The 25899-nt window shown below is 30.2% G+C and overlaps 5 protein-coding genes across 7 annotated transcripts; 2 read left to right on the forward strand and 3 right to left on the reverse strand.

The window, feature by feature from the left end:
* Positions 1-333: 333 nt before the first annotated feature.
* On the forward strand, positions 334-4787 carry LOC143153854 (coiled-coil domain-containing protein 39-like). The gene is made up of 11 exons (XM_076325464.1): positions 334-638; positions 893-1318; positions 1423-1644; positions 1760-1951; positions 2031-2246; positions 2317-2700; positions 2764-3018; positions 3327-3809; positions 3892-4104; positions 4189-4480; positions 4627-4787. The coding sequence occupies exons 1-11, from the start codon at positions 534-536 to the stop codon at positions 4719-4721; spliced, it is 2883 nt and encodes a 960-aa protein (XP_076181579.1). The 5' UTR covers positions 334-533; the 3' UTR covers positions 4722-4787.
* Positions 4788-5591: 804 nt separating this feature from the next.
* On the reverse strand, positions 5592-8782 carry Rho-7 (rhomboid family intramembrane serine protease rho-7). Its single transcript, XM_076325328.1, has 9 exons — positions 8641-8782; positions 8061-8134; positions 7790-7976; positions 7583-7684; positions 6887-7052; positions 6581-6801; positions 6389-6490; positions 5932-6029; positions 5592-5864 (listed from the first exon to the last, which is right to left on the reverse strand). The coding sequence occupies exons 2-9, from the start codon at positions 8105-8107 to the stop codon at positions 5768-5770; spliced, it is 1020 nt and encodes a 339-aa protein (XP_076181443.1). The 5' UTR covers positions 8108-8134; positions 8641-8782; the 3' UTR covers positions 5592-5767.
* A 1308-nt stretch (positions 8783-10090) lies between these two features.
* On the forward strand, positions 10091-11050 carry Rps23 (ribosomal protein S23). Its single transcript, XM_076325038.1, has 3 exons — positions 10091-10121; positions 10484-10643; positions 10722-11050. Exons 1-3 carry the CDS (start codon positions 10118-10120, stop codon positions 10987-10989), a joined length of 432 nt encoding a protein of 143 aa, XP_076181153.1. The 5' UTR covers positions 10091-10117; the 3' UTR covers positions 10990-11050.
* A 52-nt stretch (positions 11051-11102) lies between these two features.
* LOC143153620 (uncharacterized) lies at positions 11103-13997 on the reverse strand. 2 transcript variants are annotated; one of them, XM_076325037.1, is made up of 7 exons: positions 13261-13997; positions 12552-12713; positions 12421-12479; positions 12230-12355; positions 11705-11884; positions 11444-11638; positions 11103-11340 (listed from the first exon to the last, which is right to left on the reverse strand). In XM_076325037.1, exons 1-7 carry the CDS (start codon positions 13289-13291, stop codon positions 11200-11202), a joined length of 894 nt encoding a protein of 297 aa, XP_076181152.1. In that variant the 5' UTR covers positions 13292-13997; the 3' UTR covers positions 11103-11199. The 2 variants fall into 2 exon arrangements, with proteins under 2 accessions (XP_076181152.1, XP_076181151.1); XM_076325036.1 differs by lacking the exon at positions 13261-13997 and having other exon boundaries at positions 12552-12775.
* A 626-nt stretch (positions 13998-14623) lies between these two features.
* On the reverse strand, positions 14624-24078 carry Kto (mediator complex subunit kohtalo). 2 transcript variants are annotated; one of them, XM_076325035.1, is made up of 13 exons: positions 23848-24078; positions 22980-23746; positions 21654-22366; positions 20725-21505; positions 20311-20636; positions 19691-20222; positions 19013-19606; positions 17222-18936; positions 16711-17136; positions 16146-16620; positions 15544-15809; positions 15315-15476; positions 14624-14983 (listed from the first exon to the last, which is right to left on the reverse strand). In XM_076325035.1, exons 2-13 carry the CDS (start codon positions 23521-23523, stop codon positions 14780-14782), a joined length of 6738 nt encoding a protein of 2245 aa, XP_076181150.1. In that variant the 5' UTR covers positions 23524-23746; positions 23848-24078; the 3' UTR covers positions 14624-14779. The 2 variants fall into 2 exon arrangements, with proteins under 2 accessions (XP_076181150.1, XP_076181149.1); XM_076325034.1 differs by having other exon boundaries at positions 14624-14986.
* Positions 24079-25899: the final 1821 nt, after the last annotated feature.

Here is a 25899-nt window from a genome sequence, read left to right on the forward strand (position 1 = left end):
TTAAAGTTTTATTCATTTATTAAGTATGCATTATTGCATTATTGCATTTTAAAAATAAATTCTTATTATCTAACTTACGTACTACGAAATGAGACTAATTTGTAAAGTTTAAAATATGTTATCAATTCATGGATTAAACTATTATTTATTAAATATGTATTATTACATTTTAAGAATAAATTGTATGCACCATCTAGCGTTTCAGCGGCGCAACAACTAAAAACTTATTCAGAAAAAGATATGTTTGACGTGCTATTGAAACGAATTAATTTTGCTGAGTGTAAATAATACACACATACGTAGCATATTCTTAAAAGGGTACAAAACAAAACACTCACGCATAAAGAAAATTAAAAAATTATAATACATAGAAATAATTGTAAAAGATTGAACATAAAACCCATTTTGATTTAGACGCTATCATTGTGATGCGTACTGTTGCCATGACGGCGAACTATAAACGTTTTCTTTGGATACGCATGTATACTAATTTAATTTTCAAAGAATCCGTTGGAAAGAAATAAGAACTAAACATGGCCTTAAATAACAATATAGATACAGTTTTAAGTACACTAGGGTGGGAAGATGGATTTCGTATACCGGTAGCGAACGAGGAGAACAAACGATTAGAAGAAGAAGTAATTTTCATTTATATTACATTAGTTTTATTCGCTTCACACGTATCAATTTTTTTTTATGTTCATGTCTATATGCATGTTATATATATATATATATATATATATATATATATATATATATATAAGTATATTATCTGTATAGTGTATAAGTGCTTGATAGTACACGTCAAAATGTCAATAAATTTACTAATTATTGTCAGTAGATTTACAATTATTTCTATTTTAATAATAAATGTTAAAATTTTTATGGGAAGATTGAAAGGAAAATGAAATTAAAAAAAGATTTAAGCACGAAACTAGAATCTACAGAAGAACGACTTAAAATGATGACAAACCGTATTACAAATTTAAAAATGGAGCAAGATATGAATCAGAAACTTTTAAATATACATTCGACACAACTTGAGACCGAAAATCATCATTATCGATTAAGTTGTAGCAATGAATTGAGTCTGCATCAAGAGGCGCGAGATTTAAAAAAAGAGTTAAACAAAATTAATGAGACGGTATCAAACATTATGAAAGATACAGAAAAAATTACAAAAAAAATAGAATCGTCCAAAAAAGTGATTAAGTATGATGAAAAACGTCTACAAGAATGGGAGGAAATGTTAAATCAAAACGAAAATAATAATCAATTGATAGAACAATACATGAAAGAAGATGTAAAAGAATATAAGGTAACCAAGATAGAGAATAAATTACAATATTTAAAAATGAAGTATCATTTCTGTAAAGTATGAATTACTAAGTACTTTGTTTGTTTTATTTTCTTATAATTTAGGAATTGGAATTAAAAAGACAAAAACTCAGTACAGAATTGCAGTTATATCGTGAGGTGATTATTAAGAGAACTAATGAAGAACGTGAGATGGAAATTGTTCTTGACCGAACTACTAAACTGTATAATCGAGCATTAATAGATTACCGACAAATGTTCAATCAATGGAAAGAGAGTGTAATCATGTTGCAACAAAGAAATAATGATATTAAAAGAGTTCTTCAAGTATGATTCAAAATTACATTTAAATATGGATAATTAAAATTGCAGTAAAATTTAAATCCTGTGTAATTATTGTCCTTTAACTGTTAGCAGTTAACTTTTATTCTACTAAATGCAGGAAACTGAAACTTTGCACGAGATTTTAGAGAATAAAAAGAGTACAGTTGAGGAATTGGAAAAATTTTTCAAAGAGCAAAGTGAAAATAATAAACAAGTTGAAGAATCAATTAAAGTATTAGAGAAGAACCTTTTTAATGCAAAGGAAGAGCAATCTAAATTGAAGGAAACATTTGGTCTATATGAAAACCAGGTAAAAGAGTGACTGGAAGGAATAATAAAATTAACGCATGAAATATTTAATTTTTAATATTTAAAATTGTTATATTCAGCTTGTTATACAAAAAAATGTTGTAAAAGAGTTGACCCAACGTATGAAACAAGTGCAAATTGATATAAAGCGCAAAGAGTTAGAAACACAAAATAAATATACAAAAATAGAGAAACTAAATAAACAAATATTTGATTTAACTGCAAAATTGCAAGTTATTGACGATCAGAAACTAAATATTGAAGAGAAGGCAAAAGAACTGAAAACTATGATTCAGGTATTTATTTAAACAAATTCTATAGTTTTTATATGTATTTACATTTTTAATGCATTAATATCATTTTTAGGAACAAGAGAAGAAAAAAGTTATATTAATTAGAGAAACTAATCAATTTGAAACTGCAAATTTACACGTTACAAATCAAATAAAGCAACAGGAGGATGAGAATAAAATTTTAAAGATGCAGTATGAGAATGAAGCTAGAAAGTTTAAAAACTTAAATAAATTGTATACTATGGATGAGAAAATTTTTGATGAAAAGAAAGAAAAATTATACCAAATGGAATTTGAATTACAAAAATCTGAAATGAAATTAGATAGATTAAAAGGATATGAGCATGATAAGTCTGAAGCAGAAAGAAAACAAAAAAAAATTGAGGATCTGCAGAGTATCTTAAATGAAAAGATGGAAGTGTCCAAATTATTGCAAAAACAAATTACAAGTTTAGAAGTACGTCAAGCTTAAATAATGTTTTTTATTGAATATAAATTTAACATATTTTTCAATCTGTAGCATGATATGAGAAAAATGTCAAATAATGTGGAAAGTAACAACAAGGAATTAGAAAACTTAAAAAATAAAAAGCAAGGCCTTGTTCTTCTAATGGATGCAGGAGAGAAACGAATAAAATATGTCCGAAATCTTTATGAAGGAAAACAAGTAGAAGAAAGTCTACTACGACTTAAAGTATCACAAATGGAAAAGATGATATCGAATCTTGGGAATAATGTATATGACTTGAAAAGATATCAACTTGAATTAGAAGCTGTGAGTTTTTAATGAAATATATCTAATAATAATTAAAGCATTAATCTATTAATGTTGTTATCTAATACAAAATAAATGGATAATTATATGTGTTATGAGTATCATATTATTACTATGTGTATATATAAATTTTTTCAACCATTATGTTTTTATTTCTTTTATTTTTGTATTGTATTCAAAGGATCATCTCTTTCGTTGATGTTAATAGTTAACAATTGTATTGGATAAAATAATAATAAAACAATAAGGAAGGGTGAGTTTTAGAATTTCAGTATACTATCACTATTATTATTAGTATAATCATTTAGGCAATACGAGAACGCAGAGCAGAAATCACAGTACAAAAGGAATCACTTATCATTCAAAAAAGGATTGCTACTAATGAATGCTCAGAAGTGAAAAGTGTTATTTCTGAAAGAAAGATTCGAATAAAGCAATTGAAAACAAGGTATGACAGTGGCACAGCTATTATGGGTAGCAATCCTGATGGTACACCAAGAGATACATCGTATTTGAAGATTCAAAATGCACAAGAAAGATACCTTTTACAAGAACAAGGTGACAAATTAGATGAAACAATCAGAAAAACGGAACATGAAATACAAGCCATGGAAAATACATTACGGGTAATAAATGTTTGTAATGATAAGTATAAGACAACTTTAACTGCGGATGAACAAAATAAAGTTGAACTAGAAGAACGTAAGAAATTGGATCAAGAACTGCAAAATGTAAAACAAAATTTAAAACAAAAAGAGGAGGAATTACAATGCTTAACTGCCAATTTACAGGTATTCCAGAATAAAATTGTTCTTGATTATACTATTCTAAGACTTAAAAACATTAATTTTTATGATAAAATGGCTTTAACAGAAAATGCAAAACAACTATACCTACATCCTTAAAGATATAGATGAGGCTCATGAATGTAAAGAAAATAAAAACCATTATTTAGTTGAACTAAAACAACAAATCCATAATCAAAAAGAAAAAATATCGAGAGCTGATAAAAATTTACAAAATGCTCAAAGAGACATTCAACAAATATTTGCAATTACAGGAGACAAAACAGTACTAACGCAAGAAGTTTGTAAATTATATGAAGTATTTCATGATAATTATATTGTATTCTTAATAAACTTATTACAATAATAATTGCATTTATTACAGAAAGAGGTAGAACTACGCGAACTTCAAGAACAGAATTCTATTGTTTTACAAGATATTGCAGAATTTACAATTCATCATGTGGAAGCTGAAGCTTATATTAAAAATCTTCTGGCTACTAAAAATATACAATTACCTTCTATTCCACAATTTAATCAATCACCAATGTCAAGTCAATGTTGTAGTACTACAAATTCAGTAGACCTTCTGCCAAAGAATACAAATCATGGAAGCATTGCTGCCTCATCCAGAGAAAGTATTGGAAACATTGTCAATATAAAAGCTGAATTTCAAAGTATGTTTGTAAATTTATACTTATTTATTACATGTACACATAGTAGTTGAATCAATTATATATAACCGAGGAAAAAATGACTTACATTTAAATTTTTAGCACCTTTATTAGTTTACATATGATTTATGGATATGGTTATTTTTCAGCAATTCCAACAAAAACTTCATTCAAAAGTATTACGAAACAAGAACAATCTGTAAAAACCTCCCTGCAGAAAAAGTTCACAAAAAAAACTTTTTAATATAATTTTATAAATATTGAATAGTAATTTGTATCTTATTATTTATGTTTAATCATAGGAAATAAAATAATAAAACAAAGATTGTACAAATAATATGAAAAAATAATTTATTTACATCTGACCTTAAAAAACAAAGAAGAATGATATACAAAATACGTTTCAATACTACTAATCCATAACTATGTACTATCCGCCAAATTTTGACATTTGTGCTGTGGAATAAATCCTGAGGATAATTGAAAAATATATAAAAAAAAACAAGTATGACCATTCATTTTAAATATTGTTTATTTCAATAAAGATTGACTTGAATACAGAAACAATTTTGGCCACATTTCTGTTGCATATTGTCAATAAAAGGATTTGACGAAACCTTAGCAGTATATATATGTGAAAAAATGATTATTGAACATTGAACATTGAAAGAATAACGAATGGTTTATTTGTTAAGTAACAGTAAGTAAGTAGTAAGTTACAAACATACTGTCTGGAATTTCAGGGAAGGGAAGATAAATTTTTAAAAGATGGACAATTACTACCACAAAATTTCTTAACAGTTGCAAAAGATGCTAAATTATCCTTAACTCTTAGATTTCAAGAAGGCTATGATCATAGTTACTTCTTCATATCTACATTTATTGAAGATCATATTAAGCATCATATAAAAATACCTTAAAAGTTAGTTCAACATATTTTACGTTTTATTTATAATTTTTACATTTTAAAAATAAATTCTTAAAGTATACTTTTATATCGAGAAAATAATGTTTCTCATTCCAAATGACAAAACAAAAATGAAATAAGAATTATCTATGTAAATAAAGACTATTGTAAAAAATGTGAACACATTCTTTTTCTTTTTTCAATTTCTAATTCTTTTTTTTTATAATTGCAGAAAAGTATAAAAATATAAAGTTACATCCTTTGTTTGTTTAATTTTTATTTGTTATTTTCATTGCTTACTTTCATTTATGCAGGAAATTTGTACAGTTTTTGATTAAATAAATAACATGTACATAAATATAAAATTTACAATGAAAAAACTATCAATGTGGCCCATGTGGCTCACGTATCTCGTGCCAAATTCTTAATACTGGTTCACGTTTTAGCCATATATTAGCATTACCCCATGAGTGCCAAAATCTATAATATGTGTAATAAAAATGTATAGACTTAACTGAATGTAAATTTTTTTTACAAATGCACTTACATCCCAAATAATATTCCACCCAAGTGTGCTGCGTGATCCAAATATGGCCAACGCAGAAGACATCCCAAAATATCCAATCCTATTATTGCTTGAATTACCTATTTATAAACACTCTTATTAATAAACACAATCAAATTTGTACACTGAAGTTTATACAAGATGATTCTTTGATCAATACACTTCAAAAGAGTGCTGCTACCACCACCACCTAAACATCATAACAATAGTTTCATTCTGTTTCTATATTACAAATATATCTGATCTCTGCTGCAGTACACATCATCGTCGACCAACCACTGATACAACAGTGACATTGACTTCCATCCTGTGTTATTGTGTATAGACAAATTATTATATACAAACATCAGACTATAGCTACGAAGGTTAGCAGACGGCCCTTCTTTGAAGTTTACTGGCAAGAGAATCACTTTTTATTAAACTTAAATTATCAGCATACCGTGCTTGATGAAAATTTGTACATGGGAAGAAAAATAAAACTAAGTTGTGTACTTGGAAACTCAGTACACACAAATCCAAAGATACCCAGTATTGCTCCTGACTATATTATAAATAAGAAATGATTACTTACATAAACATTCTTACATTTCAGTGAATATGTTAAAACTGCATAAATTTGACAAATACTCACAGCTCCTAAGGAAGGTTTTTGTATGCCAAATACAGTTTTAAATAAATTGCTGGCAAAACTAGACACCACACCGCTAGTTAGATAAAGTGCCATAAACTGTTCTTTACCTAATGCTGCCACAGCCATAGAACTAAAACTGTGTAACACATACATGTTGACAGCTAGATGTAAAAATGATGAATGGGAAAATGTTGATAGTAGCATTGGCCAACATATTGTACCTTTTATAAAAATTATAAAGTTTTATATCTTTTTGTATCCATGCTACAATTTATCATAGTAAAATATATATAATATATAACTTACGAGATGCAATACTACTACAAAAATATTGTGACATTGTTTGTTTAAGCATTGGGAGACGCCATGCAAGAAATACTAGGGCATTTAGAAAACATATAGGAACAAATATTTTTTCTCCTTCTGTTAAATTTTTCCACCAAATTTCCATTTCATGTCTCCATCCTGTTCGCTAGAAATAATAAATGTATGAATAATATCTACTAAATATTATCTATTAACTCTTTATACAAGATAGTAAAAAACAGTCTAAAATTCAGGGGCATACAGTAAACACTAAAAAGAATAAAAATTGTCTAATCAACAAAGGTCCTGCATATCAATCTTTTCAGCATAAAACTAACTTTTGTTATTTACAAACATTCAATATCATAAGTGAGTCTTTTTGTAGCAAATTGAATGATAACTTGAGAATATCACTTATCACAGTCAAAATTAAACAGATACCAGAGATTCGTATTATGTTTGTGTCTATGAAATAATGTTTGTCAATATTAGTGATCTTGTGTTGACAAGATGTTCTAAACCAATTTCTCTGTTTACACTTGATCTGGTGTAAAGGAACTCACTTGCATTAATGGTGTAAGGAACTCGCTTTGTATTAATTATAGATATTTTTTATTCCTTTCAATGAGTACTATAAGCTTCTAAAGTCTTAGATCTTTTTTTTATCACCCAATATATAAGTATGATTATACAAACACGTATTTCAAAATGTTTGTAATGATTAATTATCCTAGAGGTTCTTTCTCTGATATTTTCATATTCCCAAATGGCAGCAGCAACAAATGTCGTTCCACCAAACTAACATAATGAAAAGAATGAAAGTTATGATATAATATAAATCAAATTTCTTTATAAGTGCTTTATTCTATATTAAAATCTTTCTTCTATTTATCTTTCGCTTACCATAATTGTAAAAACAAATGGTTTCAATAATTTAGGAAATTTACTTGCAATCTCTTTATTAATGTTAATATTCTGAAAAGATGTTTCTGATACATTTTCTTTAACTTTAAATTTTCTAAAATTTCTGGTTTGTTTGTATAATTTAACTGCACGTAATTTAGGCCTAAGTTGTAGAGTCGTGAAAACGCTAAAAATATATGAAATAGTTGTAATTATTCTATTTAATGTATCAATTTTTAACCTTACTTTGTGATATCAAAATATGTCTTACCATTTACATACAGTATCGTCTAAATACAAAAATGGTCTAATAGCCATATCACTAATAATTTAAACACAAGGAAGCTGAAATGAAAACAGTGAATTTTATTAAAAGATTCTTACTTCAAACTCATTTTTCCGTGTTTAACAGAAATTTGTGTCTTGATTTGGATACCTTTTATAAAATGAATTCATGTATATCACAAATACATTTTGTTTTATTATGTTAATTGAAAATGCTAAGTCAGTAACGTTTTTAATGTAACTATTTTATACTTATTCTATACTTATCATTATACTTATTCATTCAACGCGTTTTCTTAATATCGTATAAAGTATATAATCAATGGGAAATAGCAAAATCAAATTAGTTTATTACGAACGTAGATAAATCTTAACTTTAATATTTCATCACATAAGTATAAATTTATTATATGTCACATGTGTTATCTAAGCAAAAAGTTACATGAACTTTTGCTTATGATATTTTTGCCCATTCCTTTTGTGGTAGATACACGCACATGGATGTTACGTATTGTTGTTGGGAAAAAGTTTGTAAAGTATTAAATTAATTTAAGAGTATTACATACAGTATTTTCTCGATAAATATAAAAGCCTTGAGACCAAAATTCACATTTATAAAGGAGCGTCCACGAAAGTCTACACCTCTATCAGAATTTCATCAGCAGCAACGGGCATAGAAAAGGACAGGAAATGAAAGAGAAAGAGGGACTGAGCATGGAAGTTTAAAGGCCATGTGATCGCTTACAACATTAATACAAATACATGTTTTTAATTTTTGTTTTTTTTTTTTTTATGAAACCTTTATCAAAATATTTGAAGATTTTTTCGATTAAAATGAGACCGATCATGACTTGGATGATAATCCATAATTTGGATGATATTTATTAAATGACAAAATATTATTCAATTAACAAGTGGTATTAACTCAATATTTTTACTTATTAATTAAGTCTGTATTGTATTTATACATTATTAATATTGTTTCACTAACATAATTATTATCTACCGGCTAGTGTTACATTGTACTCACTACTGAGTATCGTGAAGTGTCACATTAATCGTTTGATTGATTCAAAAAAGACCCCCTCTAAACTTTTCGTATTCATAGAATAGAAAATGTTTAAGTGTGAATGTAAAAAAAGAATTTTTAAGGACATGTTGCAGCCTACGATGAATATTAAAAATGTAATATAATTTGTTGGTTACTATGTAAAAGTATATGAAAAAATTAAACAATAAAAAGTTATAAAAAATCAAATATTACTTACATAAATTAGGTACCTCGTTGCACGACTTTTCTAGTTCCATTTATATATACACGTATATTTATTTATATACATAGCTGCAATACAATCGACAATGAAGTCTTGATGTGAAAAATATCTATAAGGTAATGTATAAAGGATTGGCGATGACCTTTAAGACTAGGGTAAAATGACCTTAAAGGAAGAAAGCATGAATCATAATATTGTTAACTTTAAACTAAACAAATTTTTTTTTACACATTTTATTGTGTTAGCAAAAATAATAAAAATATTAGAGTACAAGATATATGAAATACCTTATATATATATAAAACAGCAATAAATAGTAACGAATAAAAGCATAAACATCAAACATTTTCTAATTTGCTTACATTGTAGATTGATATTAATAATTATTGATTGTAATTAAAAAATAATTTTCTTTATTATTAACAAAGATTTCATATACAATATTGTAAATTATAATTATTTACATTTTTTATTAAGATATGTAACTTTTATTATTACTTAAAATGTTCTAATTATTGTTATTCTTGTACATATATACTTGAACAATTCTACCGTTAATAAATTGAGATTAAAAATAATAGATATTAATCAAATTCAATATACTTCACTAGATCTTTCATGCAAAATATTCTTACAGGAAGTTGATTATTTCTAACCATTTTTTAAGTAACAAGTTTGTTTTTCAAATATAGCGGCAAAACTACTAGTAAATTCAAATATCCGTTTATGGAGGTTAGGTCTCTTCCGGTCGTGTAGCACAGCGAGCAAGATGGGTACGTGATGAGTCTTAAAATTATATTGTTTTTAAAAGTGTAAAACACAAATTGAAAGATCTGTGAAGTTCACACAATTCTTTGTAATACATTTATCTATAATTTGCTTAAATGTTCGACAAAAAGGTTTTAAATGATTTCTTTTAATTTGTATCGAAGGTAACGTGATTGCATCTGAATACTATTGTATGCAAATAATTGAATGCTCGATGTAATCTTTATTGATGTTTCTATTGTAACTATAGAAGTGATAACACATTTGATCTGTCGGTATAATATGGAGGTGCAAATAATCAAAATTAAAAGAAAATCTTTTAATGTTAGGTAAGTACGATACATAACCTCACTTTTTAAAACTGTAGGTAAGCCTCGTGGTCTTCGTACGGCACGTAAACATGTAAACCACAGACGTGATCAACGTTGGAATGACAAAGATTACAAAAAGGCTCACTTGGGAACAAGATGGAAGGCTAATCCATTTGGTGGTGCTTCTCATGCTAAGGGCATTGTTTTAGAAAAAGTGTACGTACATATACAATCAATGTTTTCAAATAATCCATTCACGTAAGCATTCTGATTGGGGTTGATTTTATTTTTTAGGGGCGTAGAAGCCAAGCAGCCAAACTCTGCCATCCGTAAATGCGTGAGAGTACAACTTATCAAGAATGGTAAAAAGATTACTGCTTTTGTACCTAGAGATGGTTGTTTGAACAACATTGAAGAGAACGACGAAGTTTTGGTGGCAGGATTTGGTCGTAAAGGTCATGCTGTTGGTGACATTCCAGGGGTCCGATTCAAAGTAGTAAAAGTTGCCAATGTTTCTTTACTTGCACTTTACAAAGAAAAGAAAGAACGACCCAGATCGTAAAATTATTGTCATGTATTTCTAATTGCACATATAAAGATTTTAAAAAAAAGATAGTGTTTTATTAATGCCTTCGCCAAAATTACAGAAAAAAATTTCAATGCTGTAACTTTCATTACACGATTAAATATAAACACTTTTATTTTACAAAAGTCTAAAAATACAAAGTTAACAAGTTTTGCTTACAATACAATGATACCATAAATTAATAATTTAATAATTATCCACATACTTGTTTAAAGCTTCTTCTGTAGAAATAAGTGTACATTCAATGACTTCAGTTAATGGTGAAATTATTTTATTGGATTTATCTGGTAAAGTTGCATGAAATATTTCATGCTTCGCTTGCAAAAGCTAAAAATAAAATATATAGATATAAAATATCTAATGCATAATATCCTATTGGAATTAGTAACGATATATGTTACATAAATATTAAAATATATAAATGTAAAACCTTTGTTAAAGAAGAAAAGTTGGAGCATATATGTTTAATATCAGAATCCATAGAGTATACAATATTCTTTTGATTTTTCCCATTTTTTTCTTTAAACATTGGCCATGATTCAATTGTTGAAAAGGCTTCTAAGAATTTCTCTTTCTCCGTATTAAACAACAAATCTTTATCATTCTCGTTATCCTTTTTTTCTTCCTATAATTTTATTTGAATTTACATTCTAATATTATTTTAATGAAAACAAATATAATTTGATGGTACCGTTATCTGTACTTCGTGACTTTTTGTACACTCTTTCTTTTCAAATTCATCATTAGAATTTAATTCTTGATGATCAGCCACATATTCTTTCAAATTATTAAAATACTCCAGAGATTCAGAATAACTTAGCTGTGGTTCAATATCAGATACTATTAGATCTGAATTTATATTAGTACAGCCCTAATACATACAAAATATTGTTATATCTATAAATATGTAAGTACCGCATAATCATTACGGGCTATAAAACTTAAAAAAGAAGAAGAAATTATCGATAACCTGAATAGCTATATTGGTTAATTAATAAGAGTAACATAATTATTATATAATCAAATAAAACTATGCTTAATGACCAAAGTAAGAAAAACTACTTTCGAATGTTTGAAATATGAAATAAGAAAATATTGCATTTTTATATTAATTGTTATAAAATAACTCAACAGGAAAGTGGTTGAAGCAGTTATCTAGCATCCAAAAGATTTATTTTCTTTTATAAATATATATTTAAAAAATTTACTTGCATACCTGTAATATATCATTATTAAATTCCTTTCTACCATCCCCAATATTGGATGACTTGATATACATACACTTTATAAAATCTAATAATAATTCTAAAGTAGGAAGCTGTTCTTGCAACGTACAATTTCCCTGCAAAACATAATTTGTATTTCATGTATATCAACAATTTTTAATAAATTAAATAAAATACATACCAGTAACAAATTCATGTCTGTACAAATCCCAATCTCAGAATAACACTGCAATAACTTTGCTACAAGAAAATATCAATATTACTGATAATCAATGTATCTATCTGTTTATTTAATGATTTTATATTTGAAACCTTTTAAATCAGCGCCTTTTAAATTTTGTAGTTTAATGGCTATTTCGGGAGATTTTTCAATCAACAGCCAAGACAATAAGAAAACACGATTTTCTCCACTGAGAATCGTTATTTCTAAATTTTCAGCTACTGTTGTCGTAATTTTAGGATATCGTATTTGTACTAAAATATTATAAATATCAGTCATAATTTCTTTTGCCTTATTCATTGTTCAAAATTATAGAATAATCTTATTTATTAGTTTAATGGACTTTATATATTATTTTTGACGACTTTTTGTATTATAATTCTTGAGGGCAGTTGAATTTTTGAATAATAGCATTAACTATACAATTATATCAGATAGGCAACAGTACATGTTTACAAGTCGCGAAAATTTGATAATAGATTTACGTGTAAAGTTGTCTCGAAATAAAGAAATTATTATTAATTATAAAAGATGGTTACAAAAATGATTTTCCATAAAAAAATGACTTGAAAGCAAAGACCATTATCTTTCTTTATTAGCTTTGACTTAAAAAAATTGGTTTTAAAATTCATCGACCATGTATACCTTGAACTGTTGAGACATCATAGATGTTAATATTACAATTAATTAATATTAATAATATTTTTGTACTTTAAGATTACAGTTCATTTTACACTTTATTCAATAAGATGAAAGACTTGTAATCAAAGGCCAAAAACGGCGGGATGTTGTATGTGTTACCTGTATAAATATATACTGCTGCCGATTTCATCCTTGTATAGTTAAAAAATATTTACGGTTGTTGGGCAACCGGGGTATCCAGTTATACTATGTGTCTTATTTGGGTACATTAGATATGTGCAATAATTTTAATTTTATATGTTTTCGAAACTTTAATTTTTCTTTTCTAACATTTGAAATACTGTTTTAAATGATTTGTACGAAAAAATCACTTGAAACTACAATGTAATTGTATGTCAAAGTTAATTGTTCTTGTCGTTTGAATGCATATATTATCGGTTCACGAGAAGAAGGCACAACGTGTTTAGATCCTCGTTCCACTCGCAGTCCGTTGTTGCTCGTACGATTGCAAGCAAGCGGTAAAGAATAGTTAAAATTAAATTTCATTTAACAATTTACCAGCAATTGTTTTAAAGAAATACTTGGTTCTAATAATTGAAAACAATCTTTAAATCTGTGAAATAAACAATTTTCAAAATTTTGCAAAATTCTTCAAGCACGTTTAAATGGCATTTAATGTTTACCACTGGTTCTGGCCATTTTTCATATATTCTCACAAGCAAGCCTCACTTCAAAGGTAGATGAAAATGAACAACATTTGTTTTCTGGTTTTTTAAATTGCAGGTCCGAGTCTTGATCGTACTGCAACTGGAAGGTAAGACTGTAACTTACGGATTTGAACGCAAAATATTACTTACATATATATACAATAATTGTAGTTTTACAGTGAAAGAGTCGATAAACGAAAATATATGTATAATCACATAAAAACAAGTAATATAAATAAAAAAGGCGAACAACAATGCATTAAACAAAATGTTCTTAATGAAGGAATTTAAATAGTTGTACATGATTTAATATTCTTACAAAATATGTTAAGGCAAACAGTTTAAGAAAAACTATAAAAATTCGTCTCTTAATTTATTTAATATTTATGAATAAATAAATTAAATAAATATAGAATTGATAATTTTTATATTTTTTAATGAAGCGTGACATTAAATTAAGGTTAAGAGTAGGTAGATATTTGAAAACACGCGTTTTTTAAATTTTGTTTAAAACGTTTACAAAGAATTAAAATTCCAATGGTTTAATTATAAACATTTTGTTTTCTTCTTCCTAATTTTATACTTTTATAATTTAAAATAGTATATCTGTTGAACATTTAAATCTAGTTCAAACATCTTTTCAGTAAATATTTTACATTAGTGTTATGATACTAATTTTGTAAAACAAAAATTTTTATTTCAATTTTTTATTAAGTATAAGGATTATAAAAGTTTTTCAAAAAATTATTATGCATTCTATCTTGCATTACTTAGATTATTAACTTTAAGGAAAAAACAAATGCGAAAGAAATTAATATCTTTCTGAAGTCATTTTCGTTTTATTGCCTTTGCCATGGCACACTTTACACATTCATACTGCAAATTAAGTTACATAACTCTTGCGACCCAGATGTACACACTTCAGGTAAATTGTTCTTGTACAACATATTAATTATGTACACTTTAAACTACTAATAAGGCGGCGGTTGATGTTGATAATGTTGTGGTGGTTGGCTCAAATGTCGTTGTAAATGTGTTACTAACTGCGGTGTTGGCTGTTGTCCAGCAGCATTACCTTGTTGCTGCTGCTGCTGCTGTTGCGCTTGTTGCTGCTGTGCTTGTTGTTGTTGCATTGCAAGCATTTGTTGCCTCATACGTTGCTGATTTATTGCCTGCTGCTATGATTCAAGTAATCGCAATCATTTGTTTAAAATTTATTCAAATAAATAAAATTATTCAGTCAGACAAATCTTTTTTTCAAGTTCGAACAATTCTTATAAGAAATGTAATCAAACTAAGCATCTAAAATGTTAGATAAAATATATAAATTGGATAAAATACGCTTGTTTTATCTAAATTTATATTACTTGATATACATCATCCCCATTTTTAACTTAATTATATTGTTTAAAAGTTTGATACAATCTAAGATGATGTGAAATTTGTAAAATTACAATGTAAAGACACTTGACACATCATATAAGAAAGATATCATAAGGAACTTACCTGTTGGAATTGCTGATTTTGTTGCAAACCAACGTTGGCAGTGCCTACACCTGTTACTCCAACCGCGCCAGGCTTTCCACTAGTCTGTCTATATGGTGGAGCTGGTTGATTTTGAACTCCACCTCCCATTGGACCCATTGTATTCATTGTAACATTTGGAGCCTGAAATATACAGAAACACGAATATATCTTATTTATTCGGAAACTTTTTTTCCTCCTTGAATAGTACCTGAAGGTATGGTGGTCTAGCAGCTCCAGGTTGCATCCGTTGTTGTGGTATATATTCTTGCCCTCGTTGAGGTCCCATCATCTGCTGTTGATTAGAAAACATCATATTCTGCTGTTGATTCATTAAACCTTGTTGTTGCTGCTGCTGCTGCTGCAACAGTTGTTGTTGTTGTTGCGCTTGTTGAGGTGCTTGTTGTTGCTGTTGCTGCGGTTGTTGTTGTGGTATCATTTGTTGGCCTCCATATCCTGCATAATTTTGATTCATTCCTGTAAAAGTATAGTACATATAATATTAAGATGTAAACTATTTAACCCTTTAGCTGTGAAAGACGTATGCACCTTGAGAAAGTAATCATTCATTTGCAAAAGTTATATGTATATGTCTTCAAAAGTAATTACTGAAATATATAAATGTCGTAAATTGTTTCTATGTTTTATTATTTTCAACAAAACAATTTGGTTTTAGTTTTATCGCGGTGTAAATCACTGATATTGCACCTTAATGAATGAATTGTGGCTGGAACGCTGTACACATTATTCACTTCTCAGTTGCAACATATTGCAGCTAAATGGTTAAGTTTACAAATAGCAACCTATGATTACCTTGTTGCATTCCAGTGTAAATTCCTTGTTGTTGTGGTTGTTGTTGTTGTTGTTGTTGTTGTGAAGCAAACATTCCTTGTTGTGGGTTCATATTTGGAGCTCCATGTTGAGCTCTTAACTGTTGTCTAATGAATTGTTGCCTCTGCATTCCTTGGAAAGCTCCCGGAGCACCAACAGGTGTAGCATTTGGTTGTTGTTGAGAGCTCATTAATTGGTTGGACGGTAATCGTAAGCGTAACATATGAGAAAGTGCCTGTTTCGATTGATTCATGCCTGGTCTGTCATATCTTTGTCCAACTGGAGTTGGCGGTAATTGTTGGCCATATCCATATTGTTGAGCTGGTGTATGAGTTTGTTGATTGGTATACCATTGTTGCTGATGCTGCGGTGGTTGACCAGTAAACATTCCAGGTTGTTGTGTTGCAGGGACTTGCTGGTTTCCAAATGCTATTTGTTGTAGTTGGTTTGGTGCTTGCTAAATACCATGCACAAAGCAATGAAGAAAATGAAGAAAAAGTGAATATTTTGAAATTAGATGGAATAAAATACCAAAATTTAAACAAACTTGAATTTGCTGTGATACAGGTGTAGTGGGTGTAGCAGCTCCTTTATTCTTTCTATTCCTTCGAGTTTTCATAGCTTTCCCCTTGCCATTAGTAACAGCACTGCTAATACCACTACTACCAACATTGCCAGTTACTCTTCCAGGAGAGTCAATACTCATTGGAGTATCAGCCTTGCCGGACTCAGATTCCTTTTTGTCTGGTTCTAAATCTTCTGGAGGTAATGGTGGTGGATCTAAATAGTGGCTAGGTAACCTAATTTGGCTGTGAGTATGATATCGTAAAAGTTTATGAGCATTTTGGTATGTAAGAGGTTTACGTTCCAATTTGACTGCTCTGAACCAAGCCCAGGAAATTGGTGCCGGATTTTTGTGACCTTCTAGTACTTCCCACGCAGATACTCTTTGAGAATCGCATACTTGCAAACCCTAATAAATTGCGTTTAATTATACAAAACGCTTTTTAATTAAACTGTTTAATTATAGTATAAATGTAACTTTAACTTTAACTTACCTGTTTTTTATCAATGCTATCAAAGCCAGCTATCTTGTTGCCTTTTGTGTCTGTTAAACATCCAACCGGTTCACATGTAATAACTTCCATTGTTAATTTTGGTAATGGTAGTAACTGTCTAACAAATCGGATACTTGAAGAATTTCTGTCACCAAGTTCTTTCTTCAATTTTTTCATTAAATTTTGATAATGTTTTTTATTTTCATCTTTTTCAGATTGCGAATCAGAAACTAGGGTAGAATGTATTAAGGTTGCTAGCATATCAATAACAGTGGTAAATAATTCAGAATTGTTATTTAAATCTATAACACCGTAGCTAACCAGCTGAACCAGCAAGATAGCCCAATCTGTGGTAGCAGTCGTATTCCTTTGTATAGTATCAAAAACCCCACCGACGAGACTGAATCTTAATTGTAGTGCATCCTGTAATACCTCTCTTGTTTTAGGATCTTCGGTAGCAAAATTTTTCTCTTCTTTACTGATATTCAAGAACTGCGATAACTGCGAATGTAACGACATCAGTAAACCTTCTCTTTGATCGTCTTGACCTTTAAGGCATGTGAGTACTAGCGAAAGAAATGGTTGATGATTAAAGAGAGACGGTGATTTCGATCTACCTCTTTCACGACCAGCTGTCGTTTTCGACCAGTTACCAGATTCTAATACTTGACCTGCTACTTTAAGAACTCGACCTTGTACTGCACTTGGCAATTTTGAAACGAGCGGTGCAACCAACCATATCGAACCAGATCGTTTATCCAGTTTACTAGACATGGTATTCAATTGGAAAACATCAATTGCAGCTTTAGCAACTGTATCTAACCATTGTGAAAGATCATTCGATCCTGGAGAAAATTGTTTATACATAAGTTGAAGATCGAGCCATGACATTCTTAAACTCCATTGCTCTAGATTTTCTAAGATGTTTGTTATGTGAGTCTTCTGATCTATGAATGCATCCGTAGAAGTCTCTGGGTAGCAAATCATGTGGAGCAATCGTTGAGCTTGACGATGCGTCAGCATGTTGTCAAGCAACATGTCAGAGTGACAGAGTTCTTCTGGATTTTGTAAACACCTTTCTAGTACCCATTCTTGGCTGCAAATTTGTCTCAACACGTGTTGCGCAAAGTCTGATAGTCCTTTAACATTTTCTGTAGTCATACCAGCACTACTACTAGACGAAGACATTGCTAAATCAAGCCCTAAATCATCGCCACCTCCCAGAATATCACTGGTACCTAAAATATGACTTATAGATAATTCGCTCGGCCCACCAGTGCTCACACCACCACCAACTCCAACACTGGCTGGTCCACCTGCTTTACTTGAATGATTCATTGGTACATCTGGTTTCTTTGGTGGTTGTTTACCAGCAGTTGCGTCGGCAACAACAAGTATAGCTTTAAGTACTGCTAAAACCGGGCCGACTCTGATATTATTATGAGCAGCTGCTAGTAAGTGTCTATCGCAACTTAATTTTATGCTGTAACCTCTGGAGTTTCCATTTGGTAGAGGGTGAGGACTTGTGCTCACAGAATACAAAGCTGGTTGAGGACATTCAACTGTTTTGAAAAGTCGTAGAAGCAAATGACATGTTAAACGTGCTCCAGCTTCAGCCTCCATATCCGCATCTCCGCGACCCTCATTGCAGGCTTTAACTAAGGATGGCAGTGCAATATGCACGACAAAGTCTTCCAGTGAAAAGCAATGTCTTGCTGCAAAAATAAAACAATATTATAATAAGAGTACACAATGTTTGTGATGAACAAAATATAATTGTACATCGTTTACCAATTAAAATCGATGTAAATACAGCTAACGAATTATGTATACTCAAATCTTGCACATCAACTTGATTTAGGACATCAATATAAAAAGCTGAGCTATTCGAAGAACAACAGAGTGCCATAAGAACTCCAAGCCATTCAGCATTGAGTGCATTGCAACAAGCTGTTAACTCCGCACAAGTTACCGCAATATCGTTCAGTTTATCGTTATCTGTTTCACTGCAAACCGCAACGATTGCATTGCAAACAAAACTGTAACGATTTGCTGGTGTCTCGTTTAGTTGTCTAGCCCATTGTGGTTCGATTTTTCCACCGCGCCTTGGACTAGTAAAAACGTCCACCATGAATTGTGAGTTATATACATGACTGGATGTAGTTGGTTGCAATGTACTATAAAGAGCTGTTCGAATTTTTGGGTAAGCGTTACTAAATGCTTCTACACCATGTGGTTTGGTCTTTAATAAAGAACAAGACGAATATAAATCATAAAGATGTGCTAATACGCATCGTTCAGCGGAACTGCAATCACTAGGGTTGGACACATGCTTTACAATTTTACAAAGTAAATCAAACACTGCTGTTGTCTGTTCTGGAGACACTGGAACAAATTAGATGTAGCCATCGCTCGTGCGATATAAAAGTTTTGTTTATCATTATGTAAGTTTCATGCAACAATACTTACATAGTAGGCAACAATGATATCTTCTTAATACTCCTACAACATACAAGCTTAAGCTTGTTGTATAACTTCTAACCAGTTGGCTATTTCTAACTGTCAACTGTGCTTCAACTTCTGGTAGCTCTTTTAAAATTTGAATACAAACATCTATCAAACCATATATATTTAGGGCTAACTCCATTAAATCGAAAAGAAATGCTACATGTTCTTGTACTGGTAAATATGACGATCCAACCAGTGCAAATGTATTTAACATTTCAATAACTTGAGTCGCGCATTGCCATGTCACTACATGTTGGTCAAAGTAACTCAAGTTTTGAAACTTTAATGTAATCGCCTCAAAATTGAATTCACTACGGGAATGTTTTTTCACTTTTCCACCTTCTGCAACGTCAATACTAAATTTCTTGCCAAATAATTTACAGACTTCCTTTGTCATTTTTTTAACAACATGCCTAGCTTCATCTCTGACACGTCCTACTCCATAGAGTAGTACATGCCGTTGATTACAGTCGTGTTGACTACACGTTTCATCCTTTAAACACAACATTTATAATGCTTCAGTGTGTTATCATCATAATTATCTACAATTCACAAACAAGGAAATAAATTATATTGATTACCTGTGGCAATGGAAAATGGGTTGTATATAATAAATGTCTACTATGACTTGATGGCATTTTAGAATCAAGTCCTTCTTGAGTTCCATGCCCGGCTAGTGCGTCTTCTTTGGGACTATCAGGAGCATCCATACTATTTTGTTGATCTTCTTTAATGTGTTGTAGGAGCTTGTCCAAATCATCATCAATTTTACTATCATCATAATCCATTGTTCGTCCGTGATCTGTTACCTCTAATTTTGCTGGTTTTAAGTCTATTCCTGGAAATAAGCTATCTTCGTCAATTGGTTCTCGATTACTTGGAGTTCCGGGTTTGCTGGCTGCAGGACCTAAATATTTAAAGGCGCCGTAAATGTAAGAAATATTTTTTATCCGAGTAGCCAGAGTAATCAACAGTTAAAAAGTGATTCACTGTACCTTGTATAAGGTCTCCTCTAGAGATAAGGGTACACATGTATGCATCGTGTGAAAACACATCGTGTCTAATTAATTCTGAAAATAAGTGAACCAAATTCGTAAACTGAACTTTTGATTGAGCTGATGTATTATCTAATACCGGGGCGTCCATGTCCAAGAACTTCATAAGCAATGGTTGAAAAATTGGAAGTACAGGTGGATTTCCATTACTACAGACGCTATCTTTATCATCATTATCATTCGTTTCTCCAGTAACATCGCTTTGTCGTTTCTCAAGTAGTTTTGCGACTGCCATTGCTCTATGTTCTCCCCATCGTTCAGCACTTACAGCCCACTCACATAAAATTTCAACTACAGCCGAATCTTGTTGTGGATTATATTCCGTTTTTGTATCTCGTTCATTAGCATTATCTTTTGGAGAAGATGTAAATATTTTAGCATACAAAGTGTCTAATGAATTATTAGAATCCATTCTGTCAAAACTGTGCCGATCTAGGGCATCTAAAGCAGCCAGTACTTTAGTTGTCGTTATTCCAGCGCTGCTTTGTTGCCATTTATCACACGACCATTTGCCTTCCGCAGCCTGAGATCTTGCTCGAATGTTTTCTTGGGCAATTTTTAACTGCTTTAATATAGGATTAGTCGCACTTGCAGGTGGGCATGGCAAAGCTGTTGGAGGGTATGACAAGTAGTCCAAAGGGGAACCATTTAGTACAGATGGAGCTTTTCCTTCGCCAACGCTATTCCATACCAATGCTGTTGGACACTCCAATGTAATAACCTAAATAATAATCAATATCTTTACCTATTATATTAACAAATTTATATTATATACAATACAATGAAATTAATGAAACTATAATATTATTGTGTTACTACAATCTTATTTTTATACTGGATATTTTTAACAAAAACTAATTTATTGTTACCTGTATTATTGTTGATAAACTATATATCACATCTCTGTGATGTGGACATGATAAGTAGTCATTAAAAGCAGCAGTTAATGGGTTTGGTGTTTGACTAGCAGTGGCAGTTTCTTTTCCACCATTAACATCACTTTTGCTTATGGACGGACTTTGTGGACTGCCATTGGATTCTACATTAGTACACATGTGTGCTAATTTACGACAGCATAAATACGCCAAACGTCTGGCTAATAATTCGGACTGCACAAATTCTTCCAAATATTGTAACGCCAATGGCAATAAAAGTTTCAAAATACCATCCTCTGAAGGAGAAGATTTAATTTTGTCTAATAATTCTAAAATCCATTGTAGTAATTCCTGCCTATCTAATAAACCTTCTTCAAACATATACTTTGCCAACTGTACGCAATAATGCCATTGCTTTAAAGCTAATTTATGTTCCTCGTTCATGGTACTTCCAGATGTTGCCTGATTATTTGAATTTGGTGTAGTTGGTTGATTAGTAGCAGTTCCATTATTATTATTAGTATTACAATTAACATTATTGTTACTGTTGTTGTTACTGTTATTATTTCCAGAACTATTACCATTACAGGAATTATTTGTAATACCATTATTACTAGTGCTGTTTGTCACATGGCTATTTATATAATAATATTCCTGCAACTTTGAAAGTTGATCTTTCAAGAATTTGATAAGCGTTCCTGTCCATTCTGAATAAAGAAACAAAAGGATAAATTATTAATTGAAATTATTATAATATTCAAAAAAATAGTATCTTTATTACGTGTGTCATTGGTTATACAAGTTATTTAATTAGTAAGTTAAATAATTTAAATTACAAAAAAATGAAAATTAAGTTTAGAAAAAAATGTTCTACATAATCATTGAGTCAGAGTATTGTGAGGTCGATCCTGATCTGATCACACAGTCATCATGTATAGTCGTCACGTTTGGTACCTCATCTTGACGAACTATAGTTCAATGTGGATGCCAAAAAGTTTCATATTATTTTAAAAATAAAAGCTGATTGGGAATCTGACTATGGAATTAAAATAAAAACTCCCAAAACATTTAAATCAAAAGAAAATTTCAATGAAAGTCATAAATTCTTGTGTTATGCCACTTTGCAGAAAGTATTGAACCATCATTATTAATAATCGTGTACACGCAATTGATGCAATATTAAACATATACATAAAAAAAAAAAATAAGATCTTGATTATAAACACATACAAATTTTTGAGCAGTTAAATTCTTTGTTTTTCTCTTTAAATAGGTTCACCCACGTACAAAGTAAATTATAGATAATTACGTATCATTTACCTGTAGTTGGATCAGGTAATTGTCGTTTTTTTATTTTGGCCTCCGAAACTGCTACTGTGTAAGCTGAGCTAAGTTTAATAAACCAAGCTGCTCTTAGCATTGGTACTTGATATTCACAGAGCATCATGAATATTTCTTCTTTCTTATTAAAATTAGGAGCTTTCTTTGCAAGAGCTATTAGTGGTTTGCACCCAGACAAATCTTTGAACCATGCCTCAATGCCATTTTTTGTTCTTGCAGTTACTGGCCAGAAGTTATCCTTTGGATTAATTTGTTGTCTTTTCCTTCCTGTATCCGGCATTGTTGAAAGCTCCTCCTTCTTTGCAAGAATTGCATTAAAGTATGCTCCCACTTTAGCGGCAGTGACATTGCAATGTCTTGCAGTCCCAAATTCATCAGATAACTGAGGCATTGTAGCAAATCCATGTTTAACATTTATAGAAGTGAGTTCGTCTTCTTTTTGTTTGGGTTCTTGAGGATAGACGTCAGGCGGCCCTAGTCTAGGCCGTTTTAGCGGCCGTTTTTCATACAATATTCCCATCATGGTACACGGAAATTATCAAAATTGACTGCCGACTATCGACATCATTTGCGTATATAATAAAATAGTTCTAACGTTTAAGATTCATTTTCGAGGTTGTGAGCGACATATAACCTTCGTTAATGACATATTTACAATTACTCAACACCGTAAACCGTAACGCAACGGCACTGTCATTACGCATACGAAAGCTTCCAGGTGGCGTATTGCTATTGAAATTGTAAACCTGAAAATACATAAATAGCATGTATAGATAACTACATTTCAAACGATCGTATTTCTTTATCTATTTCAATAAATTAATATAAACCAACCGAGAATGTATACCTGGATATCGCAACATCTTCGGAATGCACTCTGATGTTACCAGTACTGTAAACTTTTCCAATAATTTAATGATACTTCTATGTATTGATGGTCAAACGATGGCATTATCGGTTGAATAAATAATCAATAAATTAAAATAAATAAATGGCCTAAAAGATTGTATTTATTATTGGAATGAATACATTGCATTGAAAGTACAAAGTACACGAATGACTACGTTTACACCGTCCGGTTTACGCCGAAGTTATAATATCGATATATACTGGGAAACATTAAATCTTAGCATCTAGGGGAAAGTCACCAGTTGCGGCACCAACCGAGACCACGTCTTCTTCGGGCAAGAGTCTTGAGTGATGTCATAATTGGTGACTTTCTCTTGGAAAATAGAAATTGAGTTTCCCAGTGTACAAGATTCATTCCCGCTACAAAGGAATGTCACTAATTCCGTACCAACCAAGACACATCTCTCTTCTCGGTATGTGTTTAGTTAATACGAAGCCAGTGACATTCGGATGTCTATTTGGGAACGATTGCTGCCTTGAGAGAAAAAAGTTACTAGTTCCACTTACCTTTTCTCCTTTGCAGCGCACAACTTGATTTTGCGCACACAATCACTTGACGGAGCGATTTTTATTTTTTTAAAACATGTAAGTAAAACCATGTGTGAGTAATCGTATAAATTGATATAAAATAACAATACTCTTTCAATATCTCCACAAATTGAATAATTTCAAATAAATTATCAATTTAAGGATTAGATTATTACTCATTAAAAATATTTAATTATGCTTTGACAATTAATTTTAATAGATGAAACCTATAAATGACAAGTAATAAAATGTCAATTTATATATTTTCTGACTGTGTTTACAAATCATTTTTCTGACCAGACCATACTGAAATAAAAATAATAATTATTTCATTGTATAATATGTAAAAAGTTGTATACCAATATTAATAGGTAATTATGAACAGGCAATCTGTGACCATCATTTAATGCTTCTAGGAATCTGAATACTACTTTTGTTTTTTCCTCCACGAATCAACAAATTTATAAATTCAACCAAAAGTTTAATATCTCTTTATGTAATTATTTATGCATACTTTTAAGATTCATATCATCTAAACAGCCTGAACATGTGAAAACCATTGATATGTGCGAATCTTAGAGTATGCATTATAATGCTTTCAAATATAAAAAACATACAGCATACATTAGAATGCATAAAAATATACATAGTATGCACATTATATGAAATGACAACTTAGGTACTTAATTATACTATGTGTTATATGTTTAATACATTTTGGAATATTATAATGTATGTTGTACATTCTTTATATTTTAATGTATTGTTAAGCACACTGTATTTGTTTATTTTCTAAAATATTATAGTGAATGCTATACACTCATTACTTTTAAGTCTTGTACATACTTACTGTATGTTCATTTAAATATTGTAATGTATATTGTGCATTCTCCACGTGTTAATAGTTGTCAATGGTTTTTGCATATTGTATACTGTATATATTATATAATGTATTTTCCACATTTTAATGTATTAAGTAAATATACATAATATATTCATATATATTATTTAACTAAATCTGGAACATATCAGTTACATGTATTAAAACTAATTCTCAAAACGTAACTAATGACAGAGTATTGTGACTTTTTGTCGATTTATAGAATTTTCCTAACGTAGATTGATTGCAAAAATTATTATTTGTTAAAAGGTAATTTATAGTTAGATATTTCGGAAGGTTAAAGTCGGTAGTTAACGAGTAAAATGCTTTTGCGCAGTCGCTAAACACTTTCGCACGTGAGAACAAAGCGACTGATAATGTGTACCGCGAAAAAGGAGTAGCCTGCAGTGGTGATTACTAGTAACTTTCTTCTCAGATGGTAAGAATAGTGTTCGAATCTTTTCTTTTTCTTTTAAAATCTTCTTTAGTGATTATTTTAAATTTCTAATTGTGATAACTCAACGAAGGTACAAAAAAGTATGTATGTGAAATTACGCAATTAAATTGGCGTTAAAAATAAAT

This window comes from Ptiloglossa arizonensis, chromosome 13 (genome assembly GCF_051014685.1).
Source record: "Ptiloglossa arizonensis isolate GNS036 chromosome 13, iyPtiAriz1_principal, whole genome shotgun sequence".
Taxonomy (NCBI): Eukaryota; Metazoa; Arthropoda; class Insecta; order Hymenoptera; family Colletidae; genus Ptiloglossa; species Ptiloglossa arizonensis.

Excerpts from the sequence above, each read along its gene's own strand:
- LOC143153620 (XM_076325036.1), bottom strand. The coding sequence starts at position 12,759 with ATGAATAAGGCAAAAGAAATTATGACTGATATTTATAATATTTTAGTA. Across the intron at positions 12,356-12,420 it reads CAGACATGAATTTGTTACTG|GGAAATTGTACGTTGCAAGA; the intron begins GTATGTATTTTA and ends TATGTTTTGCAG. Across the intron at positions 11,341-11,443 it reads ACTTTTCTTCTTTAACAAAG|CTTTTGCAAGCGAAGCATGA; the intron begins GTTTTACATTTA and ends TTTTATTTTTAG.
- LOC143153854 (XM_076325464.1), top strand. The coding sequence starts at position 534 with ATGGCCTTAAATAACAATATAGATACAGTTTTAAGTACACTAGGGTGG. Across the intron at positions 1,645-1,759 it reads ATATTAAAAGAGTTCTTCAA|GAAACTGAAACTTTGCACGA; the intron begins GTATGATTCAAA and ends TACTAAATGCAG. Across the intron at positions 1,952-2,030 it reads TTGGTCTATATGAAAACCAG|CTTGTTATACAAAAAAATGT; the intron begins GTAAAAGAGTGA and ends TGTTATATTCAG.
- Rho-7 (XM_076325328.1), bottom strand. The coding sequence starts at position 8,107 with ATGGCTATTAGACCATTTTTGTATTTAGACGATACTGTATGTAAATG. Across the intron at positions 6,802-6,886 it reads TTGTAGTAGTATTGCATCTC|GTACAATATGTTGGCCAATG; the intron begins GTAAGTTATATA and ends TTTTTATAAAAG. Across the intron at positions 6,030-6,388 it reads ACAAATTTTCATCAAGCACG|GTAATTCAAGCAATAATAGG; the intron begins GTATGCTGATAA and ends GTTTATAAATAG.
- Rps23 (XM_076325038.1), top strand. Across the intron at positions 10,644-10,721 it reads GGCATTGTTTTAGAAAAAGT|GGGCGTAGAAGCCAAGCAGC; the intron begins GTACGTACATAT and ends TTTATTTTTTAG.
- Kto (XM_076325034.1), bottom strand. The coding sequence starts at position 23,523 with ATGATGGGAATATTGTATGAAAAACGGCCGCTAAAACGGCCTAGACTA. Across the intron at positions 15,477-15,543 it reads CTAGACCACCATACCTTCAG|GCTCCAAATGTTACAATGAA; the intron begins GTACTATTCAAG and ends TGTATATTTCAG. Across the intron at positions 14,987-15,314 it reads AAAATCAGCAATTCCAACAG|CAGCAGGCAATAAATCAGCA; the intron begins GTAAGTTCCTTA and ends CTTGAATCATAG.